The sequence below is a fragment of the Puntigrus tetrazona genome, chromosome 11 (assembly GCF_018831695.1).
Source record: "Puntigrus tetrazona isolate hp1 chromosome 11, ASM1883169v1, whole genome shotgun sequence".
Classification (NCBI taxonomy): domain Eukaryota; kingdom Metazoa; phylum Chordata; class Actinopteri; order Cypriniformes; family Cyprinidae; genus Puntigrus; species Puntigrus tetrazona.
Window position 1 is genome coordinate 1,542,856 of NC_056709.1, and position 21,979 is coordinate 1,564,834.

At 40.7% G+C, this 21,979-nt stretch overlaps 3 protein-coding genes across 5 annotated transcripts; 1 reads left to right on the top strand and 2 right to left on the bottom strand.

Moving 5' to 3' along the window:
• The first annotated feature begins 766 nt into the window (after positions 1-766).
• Positions 767-1,909, top strand: hoxc6b (homeobox C6b). Its single transcript, XM_043251234.1, has 2 exons — positions 767-1,196; positions 1,388-1,909. Exons 1-2 carry the CDS (start codon positions 833-835, stop codon positions 1,693-1,695), a joined length of 672 nt encoding a protein of 223 aa, XP_043107169.1. The 5' UTR covers positions 767-832; the 3' UTR covers positions 1,696-1,909.
• A 3,260-nt stretch (positions 1,910-5,169) lies between these two features.
• Positions 5,170-9,100, bottom strand: smug1 (single-strand-selective monofunctional uracil-DNA glycosylase 1). The gene is made up of 3 exons (XM_043251233.1): positions 8,968-9,100; positions 7,297-7,576; positions 5,170-6,278 (listed from the first exon to the last, which is right to left on the bottom strand). The coding sequence occupies exons 1-3, from the start codon at positions 8,991-8,993 to the stop codon at positions 5,745-5,747; spliced, it is 840 nt and encodes a 279-aa protein (XP_043107168.1). The 5' UTR covers positions 8,994-9,100; the 3' UTR covers positions 5,170-5,744.
• A 6,539-nt stretch (positions 9,101-15,639) lies between these two features.
• hnrnpa1a (heterogeneous nuclear ribonucleoprotein A1a) lies at positions 15,640-21,800 on the bottom strand. 3 transcript variants are annotated; one of them, XM_043251498.1, is made up of 13 exons: positions 21,643-21,800; positions 20,929-21,051; positions 20,695-20,841; positions 20,406-20,616; positions 19,949-20,041; positions 19,797-19,862; positions 18,762-18,827; positions 18,520-18,678; positions 18,074-18,208; positions 17,916-17,986; positions 16,003-16,072; positions 15,825-15,928; positions 15,640-15,731 (listed from the first exon to the last, which is right to left on the bottom strand). In XM_043251498.1, the coding sequence occupies exons 1-10, from the start codon at positions 21,652-21,654 to the stop codon at positions 17,925-17,927; spliced, it is 1,074 nt and encodes a 357-aa protein (XP_043107433.1). In that variant the 5' UTR covers positions 21,655-21,800; the 3' UTR covers positions 15,640-15,731; positions 15,825-15,928; positions 16,003-16,072; positions 17,916-17,924. The 3 variants fall into 3 exon arrangements, with proteins under 3 accessions (XP_043107433.1, XP_043107432.1, XP_043107434.1); XM_043251497.1 differs by having other exon boundaries at positions 16,003-17,492; XM_043251499.1 differs by lacking the exon at positions 17,916-17,986.
• Between the last annotated feature and the right edge of the window lie 179 nt (positions 21,801-21,979).

Genomic DNA, 21,979 nt, shown 5'->3' on the forward strand with positions numbered 1-21,979 from the left:
AATGCATAAATAATATACTCGTGAAATTTGTTTATAAACTGTACACGGATCAAACTACGAGAAAAAAAATATTAGGAGAGTTTTAAAAACACTTTCTCGGCGGTGCATTTACTACATTTACTGTAGACCGAAACGATATCCCAAGCAGAGGTGCTGTTTTATGTCTGTTTCGTAACCTGCATTGTTTCACGTTTTATATTTAAATATGCAAGCTAAATAAAACGAATAACAACCGAAGCTCGCGCTCCTTCGTGATTAGACATCGTCGCTGATTAATTCGTTACAATGTAAATGAAGCTCACTAATTACAATCATTTTGTTGGAGCCAAAAAAAAAGACAAAAAAGATTGTGTTGCTTTCTATCTGTCCATCTCGACTCTACATGTTTGTGTGTGCGCGTGAGTGCGTGTGTGTGTGTGTGCGTGTGTGTGTGTGTGTGTGAGTGTGTGTGTGTGTGTGTGTGTGTGTGTGTGTGTGTGTGTGTGTGTGTGTGTGTGTGTGTGAGAGAGAGAGAGAGAGAGAATCAATAATCTAATATCTCAATATAAGGGTGTGTGTGCACGCGTTGTGTCCCGCACGTTTCTGTAACAGCGCACAGAAAAGTCTTTACCGACGCCTTCTTGTTTTTTTTTTTACCGAGAGATAAGCGCTCGACTGACTCCGACATCTCTCCCGTCTTTTAACGGATCGCGAATCAGAAGCTAAAAAAAAAGCGGGCCTGTTTATACAACGATTGCCATTAAAGCAGGCCGTTCGTGAGGGCGCGCGCGCGGACCCATCAGGTGTGAGGAAAGGTGTGTGTGGCCTGTATGAGTGTGTGAGGACAGCAGGCATGAATACTTACTTCACGAACCCGTGCCATTTAAACGGCGCTCAAGAGGTTCTGCCCAGCGTCACGCTCAGCTCGACGAACTACGACCCGGCGCGACACTTCCCGCCGTACGGCGCCGCGGCGGGCCACAACCGGATGTACTCCAACCCGTTCTATCCGACGCAAGATAACGTGATGTTCGGGTCCGGCCGAGGGGCGTACGAGTACGGGTCAAGCGTGTTCTTCCAGGACAAGGACGCGCTTCCGAGCTGCAGACAGGCGACGACCCAGGACTACCCTTCAGACCAGAGCAAGACTCTCTCTCACGAACCCAAAGGAGCCGTTCAGATATACCCGTGGATGCAGCGCATGAACTCGCACAGCGGTGAGTATATATATATATATATATAAACACCAGCCAAAGAGTGACTTCTGCACTGAGGAAACGCCTGCTCAAAAAGCGCTTCTCCAAAACAAGTGCACTCAGCAGGGAACATGCGCGCAGAAAAGTTCGCGCTCTAAATAAAAGCCTATAACGCGGGGACTGAGTTTATTTTTTCCTCATCTCTCTCCTAGGAGTTGGCTTTGGGTCTGACAGACGGCGCGGTCGCCAGATCTATTCTCGATACCAGACGTTGGAGCTGGAGAAGGAGTTCCACTACAACCGGTACCTGACGCGGCGCCGGCGGATAGAGATCGCGGGCGCGTTGTGTCTCTCGGAGCGCCAGATTAAAATTTGGTTTCAGAACCGGCGCATGAAGTGGAAGAAGGAGAGCAACCTCGCGTCCGGCCTCAACGACAGCGGCTCGGGAGCCGGGCGGGACACCGACAGAGAAGACGGAGAAGACGACGGGGACGCGGCGAGAAAGAGAGCGCGCGACTGACGGCGACTTAGACGCGACGCGCGCCTCTGCGTTTCCGCGAGCAGATTTTTCTGTCTTGATTTGCTCCTCGGGTGTTTTAGATGTCTTATTTATTCGGGAAGCGCGTTTAAGAGCCCGTGGATGTGTTTTAATAAAGTTAAGGGAAGCGTCGGATTTCACTCTAGAATAATTTATCGTGCGTGAACCGTGAAACGGATGGGTTGTAAATGTGTGTAAATATATTAGATGCAAATACTTTTGATGAACGTTTGTGTAGCTTTGCGAAAAAAAAAATGTTTTTTGCATAAATGCATTAGTTTTCTTTGTGCTACGGTCTGTATAAACCATACGGCGTAAAAAAATAATTAAAAAAAGACGTATTCTTGCAATTTTTCTAATTTTGGAATATCGGCTAATAAAGGTGATCGCAGTGTTTAGAGAAATAAATAAAAACGCAAATAAATAGTCAATAAAGTTGTGATGAATATACCATCAATACTGTCATTTCCTGTTGTTTGTTTTTTTTTAAATCGAGTCATAAACCGCTCGAAATTACGAATAGAAACAAATACACAACTTCTCTACATTCAGAACATTTAAAACCTGAGAAGGGGTTTTTAAACAAAACGTTAAAATGGTTTACTAGGAATGCTAAATCTGAACGGAGAGATTTTCTTTCATCTCTCAAAATACATATTAAATATCAGAATGAACTTGTTTAGCTGCAGCGTGCAAAAAAAAAAAGGAAAGTAAAAAAACAGAAACTCGAATGTATTTGACTAAACAGGCCTACATTTTGCCCTTCATCATTAAGAGAGATACCACCCCCGTAGTTGTCGGTATTTCGTATTTATAATCTTTGAAACATGCATCTAGATTTGTTTTTGCAGTCCTTTCACTGACAGATATTTTTTGCGATCTTATGTATTCAACGAAAATTCTACACATGATTAAAGCACCACGAAATAATAGTGAAATCACTGTAATCCGTGAAGTAACCCTCATGTCCTCTCATAAAGAGACTGGAAATGAAGGCGAGTCGCTGAGATTATATTTAAGATGTATATTTCCTCACGAAGGTGGGATGTGAGGGTCAGCGATGCACGAGGCGGAAATATTAATAATAATGAATGTAATGGTGCGCGCTTTTCATTTTTCGTCGTCTCTTCTTCCTCACTCTGTTCAGTTCTTTCATTGTTTTGTGTTTTATAGATAAAATAATACGTTTGATAACAATTAACGATCAAGCTTTTCATGCAATGATTTATACCTGCTAGCTGACAAGAACACAGTGCGTTGTTTTATAACATCAACATTCATCAGGCTGTTATTATTATTATTATTATTATTATTAGTATAAATACTGCATCGTTGGTAAAAGCGTCGTTTTTTCTCCTATAGATTCTGTTCGTTAAACAGGAAGAAATAGACATATTAACCAAAAGAATCTCGTTTTCTTGTTTGTTTCGGGAAAACAAAGATTGTTGAGTCAAACACAACTGAAAAGACCTGTTTAATAAAACTTAATGGGCATTAATTCACACTTTCTTCTTGACATCTTCTCCACATCGTGCCCAAAAATTTATTTAGGATAGCTAGAGCTACATTACAGTATTTTACAGAAAGAGCAATGTTAAGATGGTCGATCGCTGTCTTCATTAACTGATGCACAAATAATAATAATAATAATAATAATAATAATAATAATAATAATAATAATACATTTAGGATGCAGCATACAGCGCGCGAGGTGATTAATAGAGATTGCTGCATCAAGCATCATTTTAGTAAAACCGTGATAAAAGCATAAACTCTGTTAGTTATGAATTATTACTGACTGTTTTTTGTTGTTAGACCTCTCTTATCTATTGAGAAGATGTCGTGTTTTATATACATGCACAGAATATTATTTCAGAGATGCCCAGATCTTTAGCTCATATGAACCTATTTCACCTAATTCAGTAGATGCACATTAAATACAGTAAACTAATGATTAATATTTAACTGTAATAACACTTCTGCATGCTCAAGATTCTCTGAGGTGGGTTAAAATAAGATTTGAGTTTTATTCTAATTGCTGTTCGTTTAAATCGTTTATTTTAGGATTGTCTTTCTTTTATTTTTAAATCAGTCTTCCACGTGATTATCTATTTAAATTAAAGTGATAAAGCAGTTAGGTCAAATGCGATCCGATTATATTACCTGAAAGGTTTTAATGCAAATGTTGAATTAAACGTAATTTATATCTATTACAGTTTATTCGTTTAATTTGTCGTGCAGTTTGCAATAGACCACGATTTCCGAGTGCAATCTACACATCCTTTTCAAATCCTAAATAATGAATTAAATTATAATTTGAATAAAAAATAATTTTAAAAGTATTTTTTTAAATATAAAAGCCCATTTTAACGCCTGGGACTTAATGAACTTTATTTTTTAGGCTGTATAGATTCAAAAATAGTAAAACTCAACTTATTAACTCTGGAGAACATAGATAGATAGATAGATAGACAGATAGATAGATAGATAGATAGATAGATAGATAGATAGATAGATAGATAGATAGATAGAGAGATAGATAGATAGATGATAGATAGAGAGAGAGATAGAGAGATAGATAGATAGATAGAGAGAGAGAGAGATAGATAGATAGATAGATAGAGATAGAGAGAGAGAGAGACTGATTGATAGATAGATGATAGATAATGAAAGACTGTACAATGCATATCAACATATCACTAGAATTCTGTCTGTTTTTCATCCTCATTATTCAAATAAAGCAATAATTCAAATAAATGAAAACCCTACCCTGTGCATTCCTTTCTTCTCCAGTGGATCTTCATTCGTCTAATTCTGCTTTAATGACCCGAGCGCTCATTTGTCACGGTATCGATGGCTCTGGCGAGAATCAGCTATGAAACAGGGACTGATGTTCATGCTCGAGAGAGAGAGAGAGAGAGAGAGAGAGTCACTGAGAGAGAGAGAGAGAGAGAGAGAGACAGACGGGAGAGAGACAGTCACTTCTGTGTAGTAGACATGATCTAAACATAATACAGCGCTGAGGATGACTATGTGTGTATATATATAGCTAGCCATATATATATATATATGTATGTATGTATGTACACACCTAATCTTATTTTCCATGCAGTATAATTCAATCATTTTTGAATTAAGATAGATTATCTGAAATTCTCTAATTCTGCTTTAATGACCCGGCGCTCATTTGTCATATATATATATATATATATATATATATATATATATATATATATATATATATATATGTGTATATATATATATATATGTATGTATGTACACACCTAATCTTATTTTCCATAAGTGTATGTATGGACTGCAGTGGTACTTTTAATTGAATTCTACCAAACTGGAAGAAACTAATTCTGTACTTAACCCACTTATATCTGATTGTGATGAAGTTGAACTATTGCTATTTCGGGTACACTTGAAACATCTTGCATTTAAAGACTGGTATTGATCAAAGATCACGTAGTTTTAATCTTAACGTTAATACTGTGACTTGTGCACAAGCAGTACTCCACACAAAGATGAATTAAGTCTCGAGTGTATATATGTTAACGCATTAGAAGCACGCTTAGTGTGAGCTCTATATATTTTAAGTATATTAGTACTCAAGTAAAAAATCCAACACTCTGTGAATACGAGCATGAATGTTTATACATGTCCATTAAAAAGTCCAAGCAAGTATTTCTAGAAAACACTTCTGTTAAGAGAAGAACACGAAATGAAAGGATGGTGCTGAGCGTGAGACGGGATTCTATAGATACGAGTCTATACGTTCATCTCACGAAACAACGACAAAAAAAAATCACTCGACGGCAAAGACGTGGCTACCTTAGTGTTATAATCAGAGACTAATATACAGTAATATCTACAGTGTTATCTCCACAAAATAAAATACAGACAAAAAGATCCTCTGCTAATAAAAAACAAATGATATAAAATATAATTACCACAAATAAATAATACCTGTGTGATAAAGTACTGGTTAAAGGTTAAAATAAAGTTGATGTTCATGCGGTTTATCATCAGCCGGCGCTGGTCAGTAAAGCTAACACCCCCAGACGATCTAGTTTGTCTCTGGCTACGGCAGCCCATCCTTTATTAGCCAGCGGGTTCCTGGGGGACGGATGCATGATCCCCTCCACCCTCACGTCGAGGCCGGCCCCAGCGAGGGCCCGTCGAGCGCGCTGCTCGGCCAGCCTGCCCACCCCGATCACCATGGAGACCCCGAGCGCGCCGACCGCCTGACAGAGAGCGCCGTCGCAGCAGGACAGCAGGGCGTCGCGCTCGGCGGCCGCGAGCTCCGGCGGGGTCAGGTTCTTCCCCGACTCGCTCATGAAGATGAGGGGGCACAGGTTGTGCACGAAACAGTGGCGGAAGAAGTTGTGCGTCTCCCCGCAGAGCTCTCGGAAGAAGCCCCAGAAGCGGGCTCCGCTCACTTCGCTCTGAGTGCACTCCAGGCCCGCGATCCGTCTCTTGGGATGCTCCTCCGGCGGACGGCCCACCGCTCCGGTGATCTGCAGCCAGCCGCGCACGGCCTTCACCTCGCCGAACGGCACCTTCACAGCGAGGAACACACACACCTGGATGAAATCTGAGCGAGAAGCTTTACTACAGAAAGCGCTCCTTTCTGGCAGAACTCACGGATGCGGACGCTAATAATAAGGGACTTTTAAATACGCTTTTATACAGCTTACATGCTGCAAAAACACTAATCAGGAGGAAATATCTAACGTCTGCAAGATCAAAAATAGCAATAAGCAGCGGTGGCCAAAAGGATTTTACCAGCAGCTAAAAACTGTTGAAATATCATTCATTAATAACCTTCATTTAGTCATTTACATTTTTCGTTTGATCAGATCTGACCATCATCCAGTCTGTCTGGAAAGACATGAAGAGACGGAGCAAACCGAGACGGACTACTTCCAGAAGAACTGTGGAGAACGACGTCTCCAAGACGCTTCGAGAAACCTCCCCGAGAAACTCACTTAGTTAATAGGTGTGTATTTAAGACTTTATTTCAGACAGCTCGGAAGAACAAAAGAGAGAACATGATGACTTAGACACACTTTCCTGTTTAAATGCATGCAAATGTGTTGAAAATCATTGGTTCTTCCGAGGTTTCTTGAAGGTCAATGTTATACTTAAAAGAGCTTTTTAAGCGCAAGGGAAGAAAAACTGAAGAACACAATGTCAATATGTCTAAGGAGCACACTATGAGTTATATAAGATAAAAACCATTAAAACAATAACAAATATCTGCCAGTGGGCTCAAAATATCAACTGCATTCAAAAGGAAATAAAGTTAATACTTTTTTAAATTGCACTTGTTTTAAGCATAAACATACTTCAATTTATTCCGTTAAACAAGACTTTAATATTTTATTTAAATGTATGCCAATTTAAGATCTGATTTAAGTTTAGATCGTTGGTTTTAAAAAGATTATTATTGTTGTTATGCAGGTAACATTTAATGCAATTAATTTGTGAATTTATGTTAAGGATGCATGGAGACCCACTGCATTTATTCTCATATAATATCATTACTAATAATGAAAAGAGATAACCTCCTCTGACCCCTGTCTGTGCCATGCCGAACGGCCCTGGGTTCATGCCCAGAAAGAGGACGCTCTGGCCCTCCTGGCAGTATTTCTCCACGTAACAGCGATGCGTGTCCCAGGCGTACTCCAGCGGGTTGTAGGTGTACCGCACCGGTTTCCCAAACGTCAGCGTCCGCAAGCGCGCGTTCAGCTCCAGCTCGGCCCTCAGGAACCTGGAGGCGGCGGTGGAGCCGTTAAAGAGCCGGTCGGCGGCCAGGTCCGGCAGGCCGGGGGGGTCCCGAGCGGACGCGTCTCCACTGTCCAAGACACGAAAGAAACGTCGCCGACTCAGGTTAAACGTACTGGTGGCGTGGACGGCTGCTGCCAAAACTTTTTTTTAAATGAAATCACGTCCACCTACGCTTGTTACAATTACTCTTCATTAAAAGGGAAACTTCGCACCTTAAAGGAATAGTTCAAGTTATATACACTTGGAAATGAGTAAATTATGGGGTATTTTTGGGTGAACTGTTCCTTTAAATGCTGTTGTATTACGGCAAAGGCAGCTGCTTCACAATATACACCATAGTCAAGATTTTTGCATTTATTTGATCCTAAATCCAGCAAAAGCCAACAACACTGTAATATTATTTTGCTATTTCCATCTGAATAGCCTATATTTTAAAAATGGCATTTATTCCTGTGAACGAAGACGAGCGGCATAACTCTTCAGTCTTCAGCGTCACATGATCTTCAGAAATAAATGAGCACTTTTATTCATCGAGGACGCTTTAAATCGATCAAAGCTGGCGATTTAGACATCCGTAATCTTTTACATTATTTCTAATTTGAATAAATGCTGTTCTTCTGAACTTTACATTCATCAAAGCCTGAAAGAAATTCTACTCGGCTGCTTTCAGCATAATAATAATAATAATAATAATAATAATAATAATAAATGTTTTTGAGCAGCAAATAAGAATATTACAATGATTACTGAAAGATCACGTGGCTGGAGTAACGATGCTAAAAATTAATACTCCAAAGCAATAAATGATATTAAAAAACAATAGAAAATAGAAAATGTATTTAATGGTCATAATGGGAGCTGTACTGGTTTTAATGGTGTCTGCTGGTATGTGATGGATTGTATTGGTGGGACGTTAAATCCTACTGGAAAAATACAATACAAAAAAAGTAATTTTGTGATGTTTTACTGGAAAAACTAACGGTTCAAAGCGGTATTTTAATTAAAACCATTTAAAGTTCTGTGTATCTTCCTACCGGGCTTCTGTTGTAGTTATTTTCAGCAGGGATACATTTTAAAGCATATAAAAACAGCTATTTTAATTATTATTATTATTATTATTATTATTATTATTATTATTATTTAAGATAAAAAGGGACTTCTGTAGTGAAAACAAAAGTCATGTGAAGCGCACGCGTCGCAATATCACTGCTGTTTTATTAAAGGACATTTTTTTTAAATGGTATTTTTATTAGAATTTTTAATTTTACCTTAAAGGACATTTTTAACGGCTTTCTTATGACATGAAAAACATCACAAAGGATTTAACGTTAATCTAAACATCTCACACGACGCGTATCGGACCTCCTTCTCGATGTTTATCGACGCAGCGACAGAAAACGCGACGCGCTCATGCCCTGCGTGCGGGAGAGTTTATTATATCACGTTTTTATGCTTTACCTCTCGACTTCGGGACGTGACTGCATCGTCTCCGCGAGGTTTCCGGCAACAAAAGAGCCGCGGCACCGCGGTGCACGCTGGGAGCTTCTTCTTCTGAGGCGCGTTCATGGCGCTTTACCGCCGGCGACGGGATGGAGCGAGTCCTCGAAGGACCATAAATACAATCACACTAATGACCTAAATACACAGCATCTTAGGTGCTAATGATAAATGTATTACACTTACCTGTTAAAGTTACGGAAGTTAGCTATCGAGTGATTCCAAGTTTTACTTTTTTATTTAAATTTTCACGACCAATATTTTTTTTTTAACTATTTATGTTTATTTAAGACTTTACTTGAACGCCCCTAACGCTGTGACAGTCTTTACTATTAATTTTGGCTTTGAGGTGTTCAAACATAGTTTTGCGTAGCATCTCTTTTAGCTTTTATTCGCCTCCAATTTCGCCTCCTGATACGCAATGCTCTGTTATTTGGCAAAAACTCGCATTCGCCTCATTCTCCACAATCCCGTGATTATTCGCATTTCCCTGCATCCTATATAAATGCCTTCACTTTCTTCCTCCATTTAATAATTGCAGATTTATAATACTCTCTTTGGCACAGGGGGTCAATAAATCAATGTTAAAAGCCAAAACAATTCTCAAGAGCAGCCACAAATCACCGCAAGCGGATTGAAAGGACGCTGCGAGAGGCCTGCGGTGAAACAGCCCTCCAGCCTCCGAGAATCAGACACGGGATCGAACCTCGGCCTTTAACCACGTTTACTAACTTTGAATATTTCGTAAAATGCGTTACGAATTCATACCTTCATTGTTCATGCTGATACTTTGTTAGTTGCTCATGGTTTAGCGTATTGCAACTGAAGATATCTTAAGATAATATCATGCATCAACAACACTATATAGAAAGGTTGGGAGTGCTCTGTCTCTCGCGTATCAACATAAACTTTCCTCGTGAAAATCATTTTAAGAATTTCTCATCGAGTGCATTTTTAATTTCCTGAGTATTGGAGGGACAGGGGAGGGGAGAGGAGCAAAACCCGATGGCTTTCGGGAGTCTTGCATTCAAAGCAACTTCCCGGCATCCTTTAGGATTGCCTCTGTTGCCATGGCAGCACCGGCCGAGCGGGAGAGAACACACACACACACACACACACACACACACACTTCTCTGGGCCTGACCTCCGTCTGAACCCGCCTGAGGTCGGAGGGCGACTTCTGAATGGTAAGGGATGAGAGAAAAAGAGAAAGAGCGGGAGAGGAAGTGTGAAACCATGACTTTACCTGTAATTTAGGAGAATAAAATACACAAAACGATTGATTATTTGTGAAACACAAATAAAAATGTCAAAATAAAAGCCTTATTTTGCAAAGTGGAAGTGAAAATAGTGAAAAGGTGCGATAAAGAGTCAAACTGTTTGCTTTACAAGACATGCTTATTATCAGAACGATTCATAATCAGAGAATAATAGCTTGCCATTTGTTTTTGTAACACTACAATAACTGGAAGTGGAATTAATACAAGGCTCCATGTTTGTACCTAAACGATCATTTTGGTCCCTTAAAGGAACATAGTAGGACCTAAAGTGTTCGTACTAGAACCTAATAGGTACAAAAGCCTAACTTTTGAAAAGGTACTGCCCTAGTGACGGCTTTTGGACCTTTATTTCTGAGAGTGACATAATGACTCATTTACAAGATTTTAATTTTTTTGCAATATCCAAAAATATCCAGGAGTCTCGGCGTATGCATATTGAAAATACATCATTCGGAAACCTATTGCACTTAATCAGGGTCAGGCAACGCTTAAACAATATGCAGCAAAACCTGACTGTAATTTGTGAAATTAAACAGATAATATCCCAGCATAAGGCTTTTATGCTTTTAATAACAGCCCTGAAATGGGACGTTTTTATAAATCCATCTACATGCATTTTGTATGATCTCCCTTATTTTGCTAAAATAATTAACATTTAGCAGATGCTGCAATTTTGCGTCTATTATTCTTACAGACGTATTTTATTAAAGCTGCGTGTTTTCGGTTGAACCGTGCTATAATTATTCATCTTAGAGCCAGTTCAAAAAAAAAAAGACAGACAAGTCTAAGTGTTAAATCTTTCAAATAAAGTACTTTTAATCAAATTGCTCAGATGATTAGCATCTCAGGTGTGGTACCAGTATCTCAAGGATGAGAGACAGACCAGAAAACAATCAATCAACGTTAGCCAAACTAAATACAAGCAGCTTACTGTAAAACGATGCACGAATAGATGCCAAACTGTCCCTACGGTACACGCAGCACGCTATTACCAAAGCCGTTTCTCACATTTCTTTATTATTTAACGCAACAACCAACAAATGTTGCTTTATAGTGAAGCCTTAGTGTAGACGTGTGTGTCTAAAGCCTGTGCACCGAAGCCGAGGATATCAATTCTTATTAGCGCTCAACTTTACAAATACATGTTTCCAGCTGTTTAAAAGCATCCTCTAAAATCAATGTGACACTCTCAAGTCCCATGTTGCCACTTCATGACGTCCCTCATTGAGTTGAATTGCCTCTCAATCTGATTTGGCAAATAAATAAACTCGGCTAATTGTTTTAAATGTCACATTTTCGATGCAAACAAGCGCCCACAAATTCTGATCAGCACGCCGCGTTAGAAGAGAAGCGAGGGGCAGGTCAGGAATCAATAGCCTGTTGCCTAATTCGGCCTAATCCAGATCCACTCGAGTCTCCTCTAAAAGAGCTGTATTTAGTTTATTTACCTTCACGACAGTTCTCTTTCATGCTTTGCACCGTCGTGTTGACTAAAACGAACAACCAGGCCCTAAGCGATGCGCGCGCGCCAATAAATCTGACCAAAAACTGTTTAAAAGAGACAGCCGCCGCAATCAGGGAACGGACAAAATGCTCAAAAGTGAGGAATAATCTAATGTTGAGCCGTGATTAGTTTGTGCGACAGTGCAGGCATTACTCACGGAGGTCGCCGTTGCTTTTCTACACATGTAAGCATAAAAAACATGCAAAGTTCATGACATTTATTTCACATACTTATTTAATGCCCTTTACGAAATAGGCGTTATAAAATAGTGTCTATAGTGCATGTAGAAACGCGAGCGGCTCAAGAGCGTCACCTTATGGTTCATGGTGCACCTTTTCTTGAATTATTAGGTTAAACGTGAAGCTCATTAAGAACAAAGATAAAAACGAGAAGGGTCATCTCATTTATAATAACTAATTCAGCTGCATTACACTGACATAAGGCCGATGGGTATGAATAATTATAATGCAATTAATATTAAATTAGAAATATATAATGATGATGCATTACGTATACAACGAGATTTACGTTGGTATTTAAAAACATACCCATTTAACAATATTAAAAAAGTAATAACACACGCAGCGGATTACAGTAACTTCAAGCAATTAGGATGAATTAGAAAGCCAACGAAGGTCATAGTTACTCCTGTTATACACTGGGGAAATAATCACATTTCTGTCTAAAAAGAGCTTATGGATTTATAAATAGCATGGGACAGTTCATACTTACTGGCACTTTTGATACATATATATAGATATAAGCTGATTCGTCGGTAAATTGTCTTTTAATATAAACACACGGGTTCAAAAAGGACGAATGTACAAAAACACATATAAATGCAACTATCTACGGCGTCACAGAAGGGCCAGAAATCGGCCGGTTGGTAAGAAACCCAACATTCAAAGCTTTGTGCATACGGCCTACAACGTGTGTTCAGTTTAGTACAAAGAAAATGGGTAAAAAAAACAATAGAGGACCAAAATATCAGATGCTGTTATAGGTAAGCAAGTAGTAATGGCTTGTAATAAAGACCTTAGGATTTGCACAGGTGTTTTTAAGAAGGAAAAAAGTGAGATAGTGTGTATAAAATAAGGTAGAATTTCCGGATCAGTTGCAATTTCACAATTTTCATGCATTTCCATCAGAGAAAATAAATAAATGCACAAGCGTAAAAAAAAAAGTACATTTTTACTTTTATTTTTTGAACCTTGCATTTTAAAGAACATTTGAGATTTTAAATAAATAAATACATAATCGTGAAGAAAGTATAATATTACATTTATTTTGGACCAAATCTCACTGACCAAACGCAGCCGAGCTATAAAAATGAAGGTGAATTTGAAAAAAAAAGTGAAAAAAATGAAAAAATGAAAGGTAGTGGAGCAGGACAAGGAATGAGAGAATGTTTGGCCACAGAGCTATTTTGAGCGGAGTCTTGCTCGCCCTGGCTATTTATACTAACTCCGCCCACTAACGTGTGATTGGATAATCGTCATTACGCAAAGATAACCGCTTGATATCAGTGACGCAGATTTTAAAACACGTACGACCTTTTTAAATTTTAACGTCATAAAAGCATTTATGTTTAAACATAAATCCAAAAGTTGACAATAAAGTGTCTTTATTGTCCCAGTAAGGGTGTCAACCATGGCGTCTATTTATTTATTTGAACTAAATAAGTCAATAAGTCCCTCTCTGTTAGCAGTAGCATAGCACTTAGCGTTAATAGCATCCATGCTAAGAAAATATGCTATTTAATAACGCTGCCTGTTTTGAATGCTATCCTTACTTATATGCTTATATCTTACAGTTATATCTTACAGTTTTTTTTTTTCAGATGCAATACTTCAAGTACTTTTTATTAACACAACAACACAATTAGCCAAATGGTTAATTCAATTCAGTTCAATTCAAACGGTCTAGTTTTCTATCCAACAGAAACATGGTCATAACAGTCGATGACTTTACAAAAACCACACTACTTGTCATGTTTCAGTTCTCAGTGCATATAAAAGACGATATGAACACCATATTTGTTGTCGTTGATGTAATTTAGTCTTCGGGTTACCTTCAGTTGAAACCCATTTTAAAGTGTGAAACCGTGGCCTTTTTATCTCACAATTTGTTTATAAAATTCCATGTTATTGGAATTGAAAGTTTACTTCTTGCAATTCAGACTTTATCAGAGTTGGTTGATAAAGGTTACGACATGTGGTCACAACAAAATGGCGTCGTGCGAGTTCAGAGTTTAGAAAATGTGACGAGAGATTGAAGAAAAGGATATTAGCAATAGAAAAAGAAAATAATGTTGTGTTCTATTCGCTTTTTATTGATCTCTGGCGCCACCGTATGGCTTTCTGGCTTGTGAACTGTAGACTATATGTTTATATATATATATATATATATATATATATATATATATATATATATATATATATATATATATAGTCTGCCCAGATTCTGTTCTTCCTCTGGAGTCACACAGAAATATGTCTTTACCTTCTGGGTCTTTTACTCAGTTTCTCTCAGCCTTTTCCCAAAGTCTCACCGTCACTCTTTTGTCTTTATAAGGTCTATTGTGCATTTTATGGGAAAATAAAATTGATGTAATTATGAGATATTATGAAATTCTGGCCAATTGTTACTTCCATTGTTTTTTGGTTTTTTTTCAAAATGCTGTCCTTATGTAAATTAAATACAGTGTATAGGTACTATTGTGTTTAATGGGAAAATAAGTTAGTTATCACATAAACCAAAACATCAAAAAATTGTTTGCTTTTTAAATAGTGTTAAATATTTTGTAACATAGTTGAGAACCAGCCTTAAGGAAAGTTGATTTGAGGAAAAATGTTTTTGATGACATGAAATATTAATATTCATAAAATGTTCATAATTTTTTCTTATGCTCTAAACAGTATAATGACATGAAAAATACTTGACATGAAGAATACTGCATATATTCATACACAGCTACATCTATGATTGATAAATTGGTTGCATTTTATTTCACAGTATGCACCTACACAAAGTAATGAGTGTCGTGGGAAACTACACGGGCTAAATTTAGGTAGAGCGGCAAGTTCAGGTCTATTACCCAGTTTTGGCAATAACTTTGTGCAGGACACAACTGTGATAGTGCTACTGACATGTTTGGGGTTTTTTGAACCATGGCAAGTAAAATTAATTACTTAATATTCAGGATATTCAAGACTGGCCAAGAAATAAAGCCTAGCTCGTGTGTTAAGCTGAATCTGCAGACGCGGCCTCGTTTAGGGATCTGTGTGTTTGTGCGTACAGAGATCTGATGCTGAATAGACTGCTTTTCAGCAGTAGTGTGCATCTCGCAGTGCACCCTCAGTAGTGTGCACCCTCAGTAGTGTGCACCCTCACTTTCCAGAGGAAAAAAGAAAATCTGTAGATGGAAAAAAAGGAAAAAAATCTCCATAAAAGTGCATTTGTCTCTTTTCTGCTTGTAAGAAAACGCATTTACCATTTATTTAAGTTTAAGGTATCTATTATTTTGATAAATTTGCATGATCTAATTTGTTGTCAATTGAAAGTGTGTAGGCCTTATTATTATTATTATGGCATTATATTACGATTATATATTCAGTGGCATATAATGGTCTTAAAATGACTATCACTCATTGCAATTATTTAAAAATCGCACAACAAAAAGTTGTTCTGGTTTCCCAGAGCAGTCACGTGATGCAACAGACCCTTTATCACTTGATCCGTTCATATATTTTTCTATAGCCTGTAATGTATGCAGCAAATAACATCACAAAATATAAAATAGGTGTGAAATCACTGCTTTGGTAAATAAAGCCTTTGACCCCACGCCTCAATGTTTTAAAATTTTATTAAAAACTTTTTGAAAACATTTCCAATGCTGTCCAGCAGCTAGTGTTTGGCGTTTGACCCGGCGCTCTAACAACCTGCGAGGGGAACCAAGAGAAAAATGTTAAAACTAAAAATTAACAACATCTTACAGACTAAAGACACTTGCTTTTATTTAAAACGTGGCTTACCGATTCAAACATTGTGACCGTCCGCTGACGTGGATAAAACGGCACAAGCATGCAACATTAAAATGATTGTGCGGTTGCCTTTCGGGCGTCAGTCAATAGCAACCCTAGAAGAAGAAAACGAAAGCGTAAAAAAAGGACACGGCGTTTAAAAATACAAATAAAAGCACCACACGCTCACCTTCGAGATCATCGGCCTCCTGAACCGGCGCTAACAGCGGCGCAGCTATAAAACCCACCAGTTTACATCCCTGGAAGAAGAAGAAATCGACTTAAAACCCACATAAGGAGACAAACTAAAGAGACATGTAGCCAAGCACAGAAAGCATTAAGTGTCTCATGCACCACTGACACAAAAGACTACTTTTACAACATAAAATTAGATACCGAACCTTACTTAAAACACAGTTGAAAACTTGCTCACTGTGCTAGTTCGGCACTCATGTTTTCACCACAACCACGAAAACAACCAAGCAACAAAATCTTTACACGGTTACCTAATTTTGATGAGCACAAATAATTCACATGAAGAAAAATAAACAAAACTAAAATTCTCCTCTTACCTACCAGTCTGGTATGTTAAATACCTTACTTTGGTAGCTGTTTCTCGCTAGTCTTATAACAGCAATCATCTGTTCTCAATAAGACTGCTGGCGATTCCAATAAGCTAGCCTCTCAGCTGGCTCATCCCAACGGCTAGCCTCTCTCCGATGGACCGCTTCTGAAAAGTCTCTTCTCTTTGGCTAGCCTTTAAGCTGGCTCCTCCCGATGGCTAGAATCTCTGCTGGCACTTCATCGGATAGTCTGACCGCTTACGTGCAAGGTTGCCTTCAGAGTGGCTAAAAAAATCCTCTCATGGATTTCTTTCCCCAGCGGAACTCAAACAAAGAAACGCGTGCCAGGACGCGCGTTAGGCCCGATTGTAAATACAAGCTAGTTAAAGTTTTGCGGTTCAATTCGTAGATCTCCGATTCGTTTACAGGCATTTCACGCGGAAGTCGAGGCAAAGCAGCGCGCGTTATTTAACCCAGGCTTGCGAATGCTTTAACCCAAGGTCGAGGCGACTTCGGGGTAAAGATTCACGTCCACGTCGACAAAAAGACAGATCCCGGCAGCGTCAGAACACGCGGCGGGTCTGCTGCGTGAAACACCCGGCAGTCGCTCATGCATCTTCACAAATTGACCGAAATCAAAACACTGACGAATGCAATTAAATAAAAAAACTGGAGCGGTTTATTTAATCTTGATTGGTGACTGTTCACATTAAAAAAAAAAAAAAAAAAAGGAAAAGAAAAGAAAGCAAAGAAAGTAAATGTAAAAGAAAAAAAACACAGACACCCTACTGGTTCAAGAGAAAAGCCAACACAACAATTAAACCCTGCATAAAATCTCATTGGAATGCTTTGCACTTCACAGACAAAAAAAAGGGAAAACTACAAACTAGTAAATGTCTTCCAGGACAACGTTCCTTTTTTTTGTTGGTTTTTTAACCCCTTCAACCCCCCGCCCCCATTCCCACATGATTCTCCTCCCCTATTGAACACGTTCTCTTCGTATGGCAGACGTTAATATCGCCGCCACACTGCTTGGCTGGGCAGATCTAGGTGTAAACCTGCTTGCTTCTCTCCTTTCCCTGTCATCTCTCTCTGGCTCTCCTCTAAGTACTGTGGCCTGTTGGACAATACGGAACATAAATTCAGTTACACTTTGCAACCTTGCTTTGTCTTTATCAAGAGCTGAACTGGAGGGGAATGAGTAGTAGTAGCACAGAAGCAAACCTTCAGGTCAGCTAAGACCGCATGGTTAGGACAATGGGGATGAGTTTGCATGTGCTGCAGCCAGAAGGTTTGGAGAGCAACTCAAAATCAACATTCGTCTTGTCGATCTTAGCTTTATTAGATTTGAAGGTTTGCTGCTGGATCCCCTGCACTGAAAACTCGATAGCTTTACTCATTTACCGACCAATTGAAGAGTGATTACGGGCTAACATTTGCATAGGTTACGCATCTTATGAGATGTTTGGACATGGATGAGCTAAAAAGCAAACTAATGGCTAACTTCAGAGTCCTCTTCCACACGCGGGGCAGTCCTTACCCTTGGAAACTAAAACCTCCGCCCACCGGAGCCGCCTCCGTAACCTCCGCCAGAGCCTCCTCCGTAACCGCCTACAAAAAGAAGCGGCATTGAGACACCCGACTTCTCCAAGCATGAGGAGAACGCGCTCATTGGACGGCGCTGCGGCGTTCGCTCACCTCCATACGGGCCGCCGCCGCTCCTTCCGCCTCCTCCACCGCCGTAGTTCCCTCCCTTCATCGGGCCGTAGTTAGAGGAAGATTGATTGTTGTAGTTGCCGAAGTCGTTGTAGCCTCCGCCGCCTCCGAAGTTGCCTGCAAAAAACACAGCCATCCTTTAGCGGTTGCATGTTTTTAATTTAACGCCATCAGGCCATTTAATAAGGCAAAAAATATAAATTGTGTCAAATGATTCATTTAAATAAGGTATATAGAAAACAGTGCATACATGCATTTTAAAATATAAGTTCCCTAACCTTACCGTTTTGCAATGCAATATTAACACAATGACCGTATTGAATTGTTTCAGCAATTCGTTAAACCGAAAAACTCACGCAACTGAGCACGAAAAGTTAAAAAGGCAAACCTAATAACAGCGTGACAAAAGGGTTTGCTCTGTAACTGACCTCCTCCGAAGTTGCCTCCACCGCCGTTGTTGTAGTTATCATAGCCGCCGCCGCCTCCGCCGTAGCCTCCACCCTGGTTCCCGTATCCACCGCCGCCTCCGCCGCCGCCTCCGTATCCTCGGTTGCCGCCGTAATTCGGCCCACCTCCACCGTAGCCTCCTGATGAAGAGACGGGAGATAAACACGGTCATGGAAACAGTGCTCGACGGTCAAGCGCGATCGCTTTCTTAATATTTATATACCATTTCCTCCGTAGCCATTATATCCATCTCCTCCACCGTAGCCACCTCTTCCTCCTCCATATCCACCTACATAAGGAAGACATTTCAAAATAAACAACTCGTAACACACTGTGGACCAGGACTTCTTAAAAAGGCGGCTCAGTGTGTTCCTGAGTTTTTCCACACAACTTTAATGGCTCATTTCGGTACGGTACGCAATTAAGTCCATTTCCGTTGTTAACGTTACCAAAATAGCCAACCTTACCGTACCTTTCCACGGAGCGGTCAGATACAGAACACCCTAATCCAGCTTGTATTTCCACCACCACTGGGACCCTTAGTGCGTGTCGGAAAGTAGCGGTCGGCGATAAAGCGTGACGATAAGCACAATTCAGTTTTAATGTACAGTAAAACCCATTATAAAAGTATTAGAGGCTACGGTCAAGTTCAAAATAAACATATAAAGTTTAAAATAACTGTGTTTGGCCAGAACTATACGACCAGGAGCAAATAAAATACGCATGAAACCACGAACGCATGTTACGAAAACGGCATGATAAACTCTTCACGACACAGTAACAGTAATATTTTAAAGATTGGCGTTTTTTGGGCCACAACGTTTCTCAAGTCGACAAGAACGCATATTAAAACAACGACTATTGTCTGTGAAAATTTAAAATCATAAAATGTTTTTTGCTCACTCTGATGTGAATAAGCCAATGCAAATAAACTCAAGACTGGAAAGCGTGAAGAGATCCCGATTCTACTCGACCAATCACGCTCCTGCAGTGAGTTTAGCTCCACCCTTTCCTGCGCTAGGCATGTCCTCGCAGAAGGGGACCAAAAAAGCGGCTTAGTTCGCTACAATCACTATGGAAACGGACAATTGCGCACCGAGCTGCACCGCTCAGTGGAAACGAGCCATAAATAATCACTTCCAATTATTGCGTGAAGAAATATGCATTGTACAAAATTAAAGTAGAATTCATCTAGTCAAGTACGGCCTTAAAATCTCTGTGATATACAACAGGAACGAGAACGCATGCAAAGGTGTACCTCCATATCCTCCGCCTCTGCCAAAGTTGCCACCGCCTCCACCGCCCCCTCCACCTCCTCGTCCGCCTGCAAGAGTTTAATCAAGTCGTTTTTCAACAATTGGGGATTTTTGGTTTACCTCAAAACAAAGCAGCAGAGGGTGACGGCGTTACCTCGCTGATTCATCGACACCCTGTTCATTTCTTCTCTGGAAAGAGCTTTCCTGACTTCACAGTTGTGTCCATTCACCGTGTGGTATTTCTGTACTGTGGGTGGAACGGAAGAACAAAGACTTGAGAGACACACCGCACACTCCGTCTCCGTAACGGAGGACGAGACACAGCCAGGATCATATGAAGCACGTCAGGAATTAACTTCAGTGCCTTCTGACTTCTATAGTGTAGCGACGCTCCATATATCTAATTCAATCGACTTATAAAATACTGGTCAAACTATTGGTCACTTTCTAAATATTAAACGTGTAGCACATACATACATATATATATTGATGTCTTTCCATGCAAATATTTTAGAAGCAATGCATCCTGATACAAATGCCAACTTGTAAACCATGCACTTTTTTGGAGATATATATATATATATGGACACAAATGAGTGGCAGTCACTTACTGACAATCCTGTCAACAGCGTCATGGTCATCAAACGTTATGAAAGCGAAGCCTCTCCTCTTATCACTGTTCTTCTCGGTCATGATGTTCACTTCGTCGATTTTACCGAACTGGCCGAAATACTCGCGCAGATGTTCCTCGTCCGTGTCTTCTTTGATTCCACCCACAAACATCTTCTTAACAGTGGAGTGAGCGCCTGGTTTGCACGAATCCTGCAAATCAGAGCACGAGCGGTTATTGCAACGTCCAAACCCCCAACTTATTCCCAAATACTTCCCGGGAACACCTACTTCTCTAGACACGGCCCTCTTGGGCTCCACAGCTCTTCCGTCCACTTTGTGCGGGCGGGCGTCCATCGCCGCGTCCACCTCGCCCACCGAACTGTAGGTCACGAAGCCAAACCCCCTCGACCTCTTTGTGTTGGGGTCCCTCATCACCTGCGGGCAGACCGGGGGAAAGAAGGGACAGCTGGTTTCAGAGGCCGCTCTGTTCATTAGCATGTGAATGCTCGCAGATGTACTCACCACGCAGTCTGTGAGGGTCCCCCACTGCTCGAAGTGGGCCCTTAGACTCTCATCTGTTGTCTCGAAACTGAGGCCCCCGATGAAGAGCTTTCGGAGCTGCTCGGGCTCGCGGGGGGTCTGTTGCTGAGAGGAAATAAACAAACGTTACACAATCAGCTCCACACTTATCCGCGCGTCCGAACAAACGGCGTTTTAACAACGAGCTAGGCGTTTCCCGTGCAAAGACACAAACCCAAGGAGCGCCGAAAAACAAAGCCGAGGACGCAGAGCGTTCATTTATCAATATCAGCGTCGAAACCGTCGTTGGGATCGAGCATTTCCCATACGGTGCCGATTAAATCGGTTCGCGGCGCAGGAGCGCGTCTGCAACACCGCGGCCTACAGCGTCGGAGCCGGTAAAAACGCACCTTTTTAAAAAGACGAAGGAAAAGGCGTCCGCGGAAAGAAACGCGCGTCTTAAGAAAGCGCACGCGAAAGCAAAGCGAATGGCCGAAACGCGTTCAGAACCAAGGAAATGCGTTCCAGCGCGTCTTTACGCGAGCCTCGGCCGCGAACAAAGAAAACGGGCGAAGCGGCGAGGAAACCGGCGCGCGCACCACAAACACCCCGGGGACTAAACTAACTCGCTCTCGCGTTTTACTCCACGACGAGAACTGAACGCGCGGCCGTTGTGCGACCTACACGCTACAGGCGGAGTATTTTGCGGGGTTTTACCTCTTTGGACATGGCGGTCTCCCGGTGACTGACAGCAGACCTCGCACAAACTCCTCTCCTCTGCGCAGCCGCTGGCAGACGGGCGCGTCTTCTTCGGTCCTCATCCGGGTTACACGCCCGCGTCCGCCGCGCACACCGCCACCTACTGCCTTGGAGTGCGTAGAAACCACGGCTTTGTTGATTTCTACTTAAATTCTCCCGACAGGGCTAGGGCGACGAACTCAAACTTAACCCATGCCCTAACTTCCAATTTACACTGTTTTGGTAATATATGTGTGAAATTATTTTCTTCCCTAAAATGACATCTCCTTTGCATGCATCGCCTTAATCTGCATAA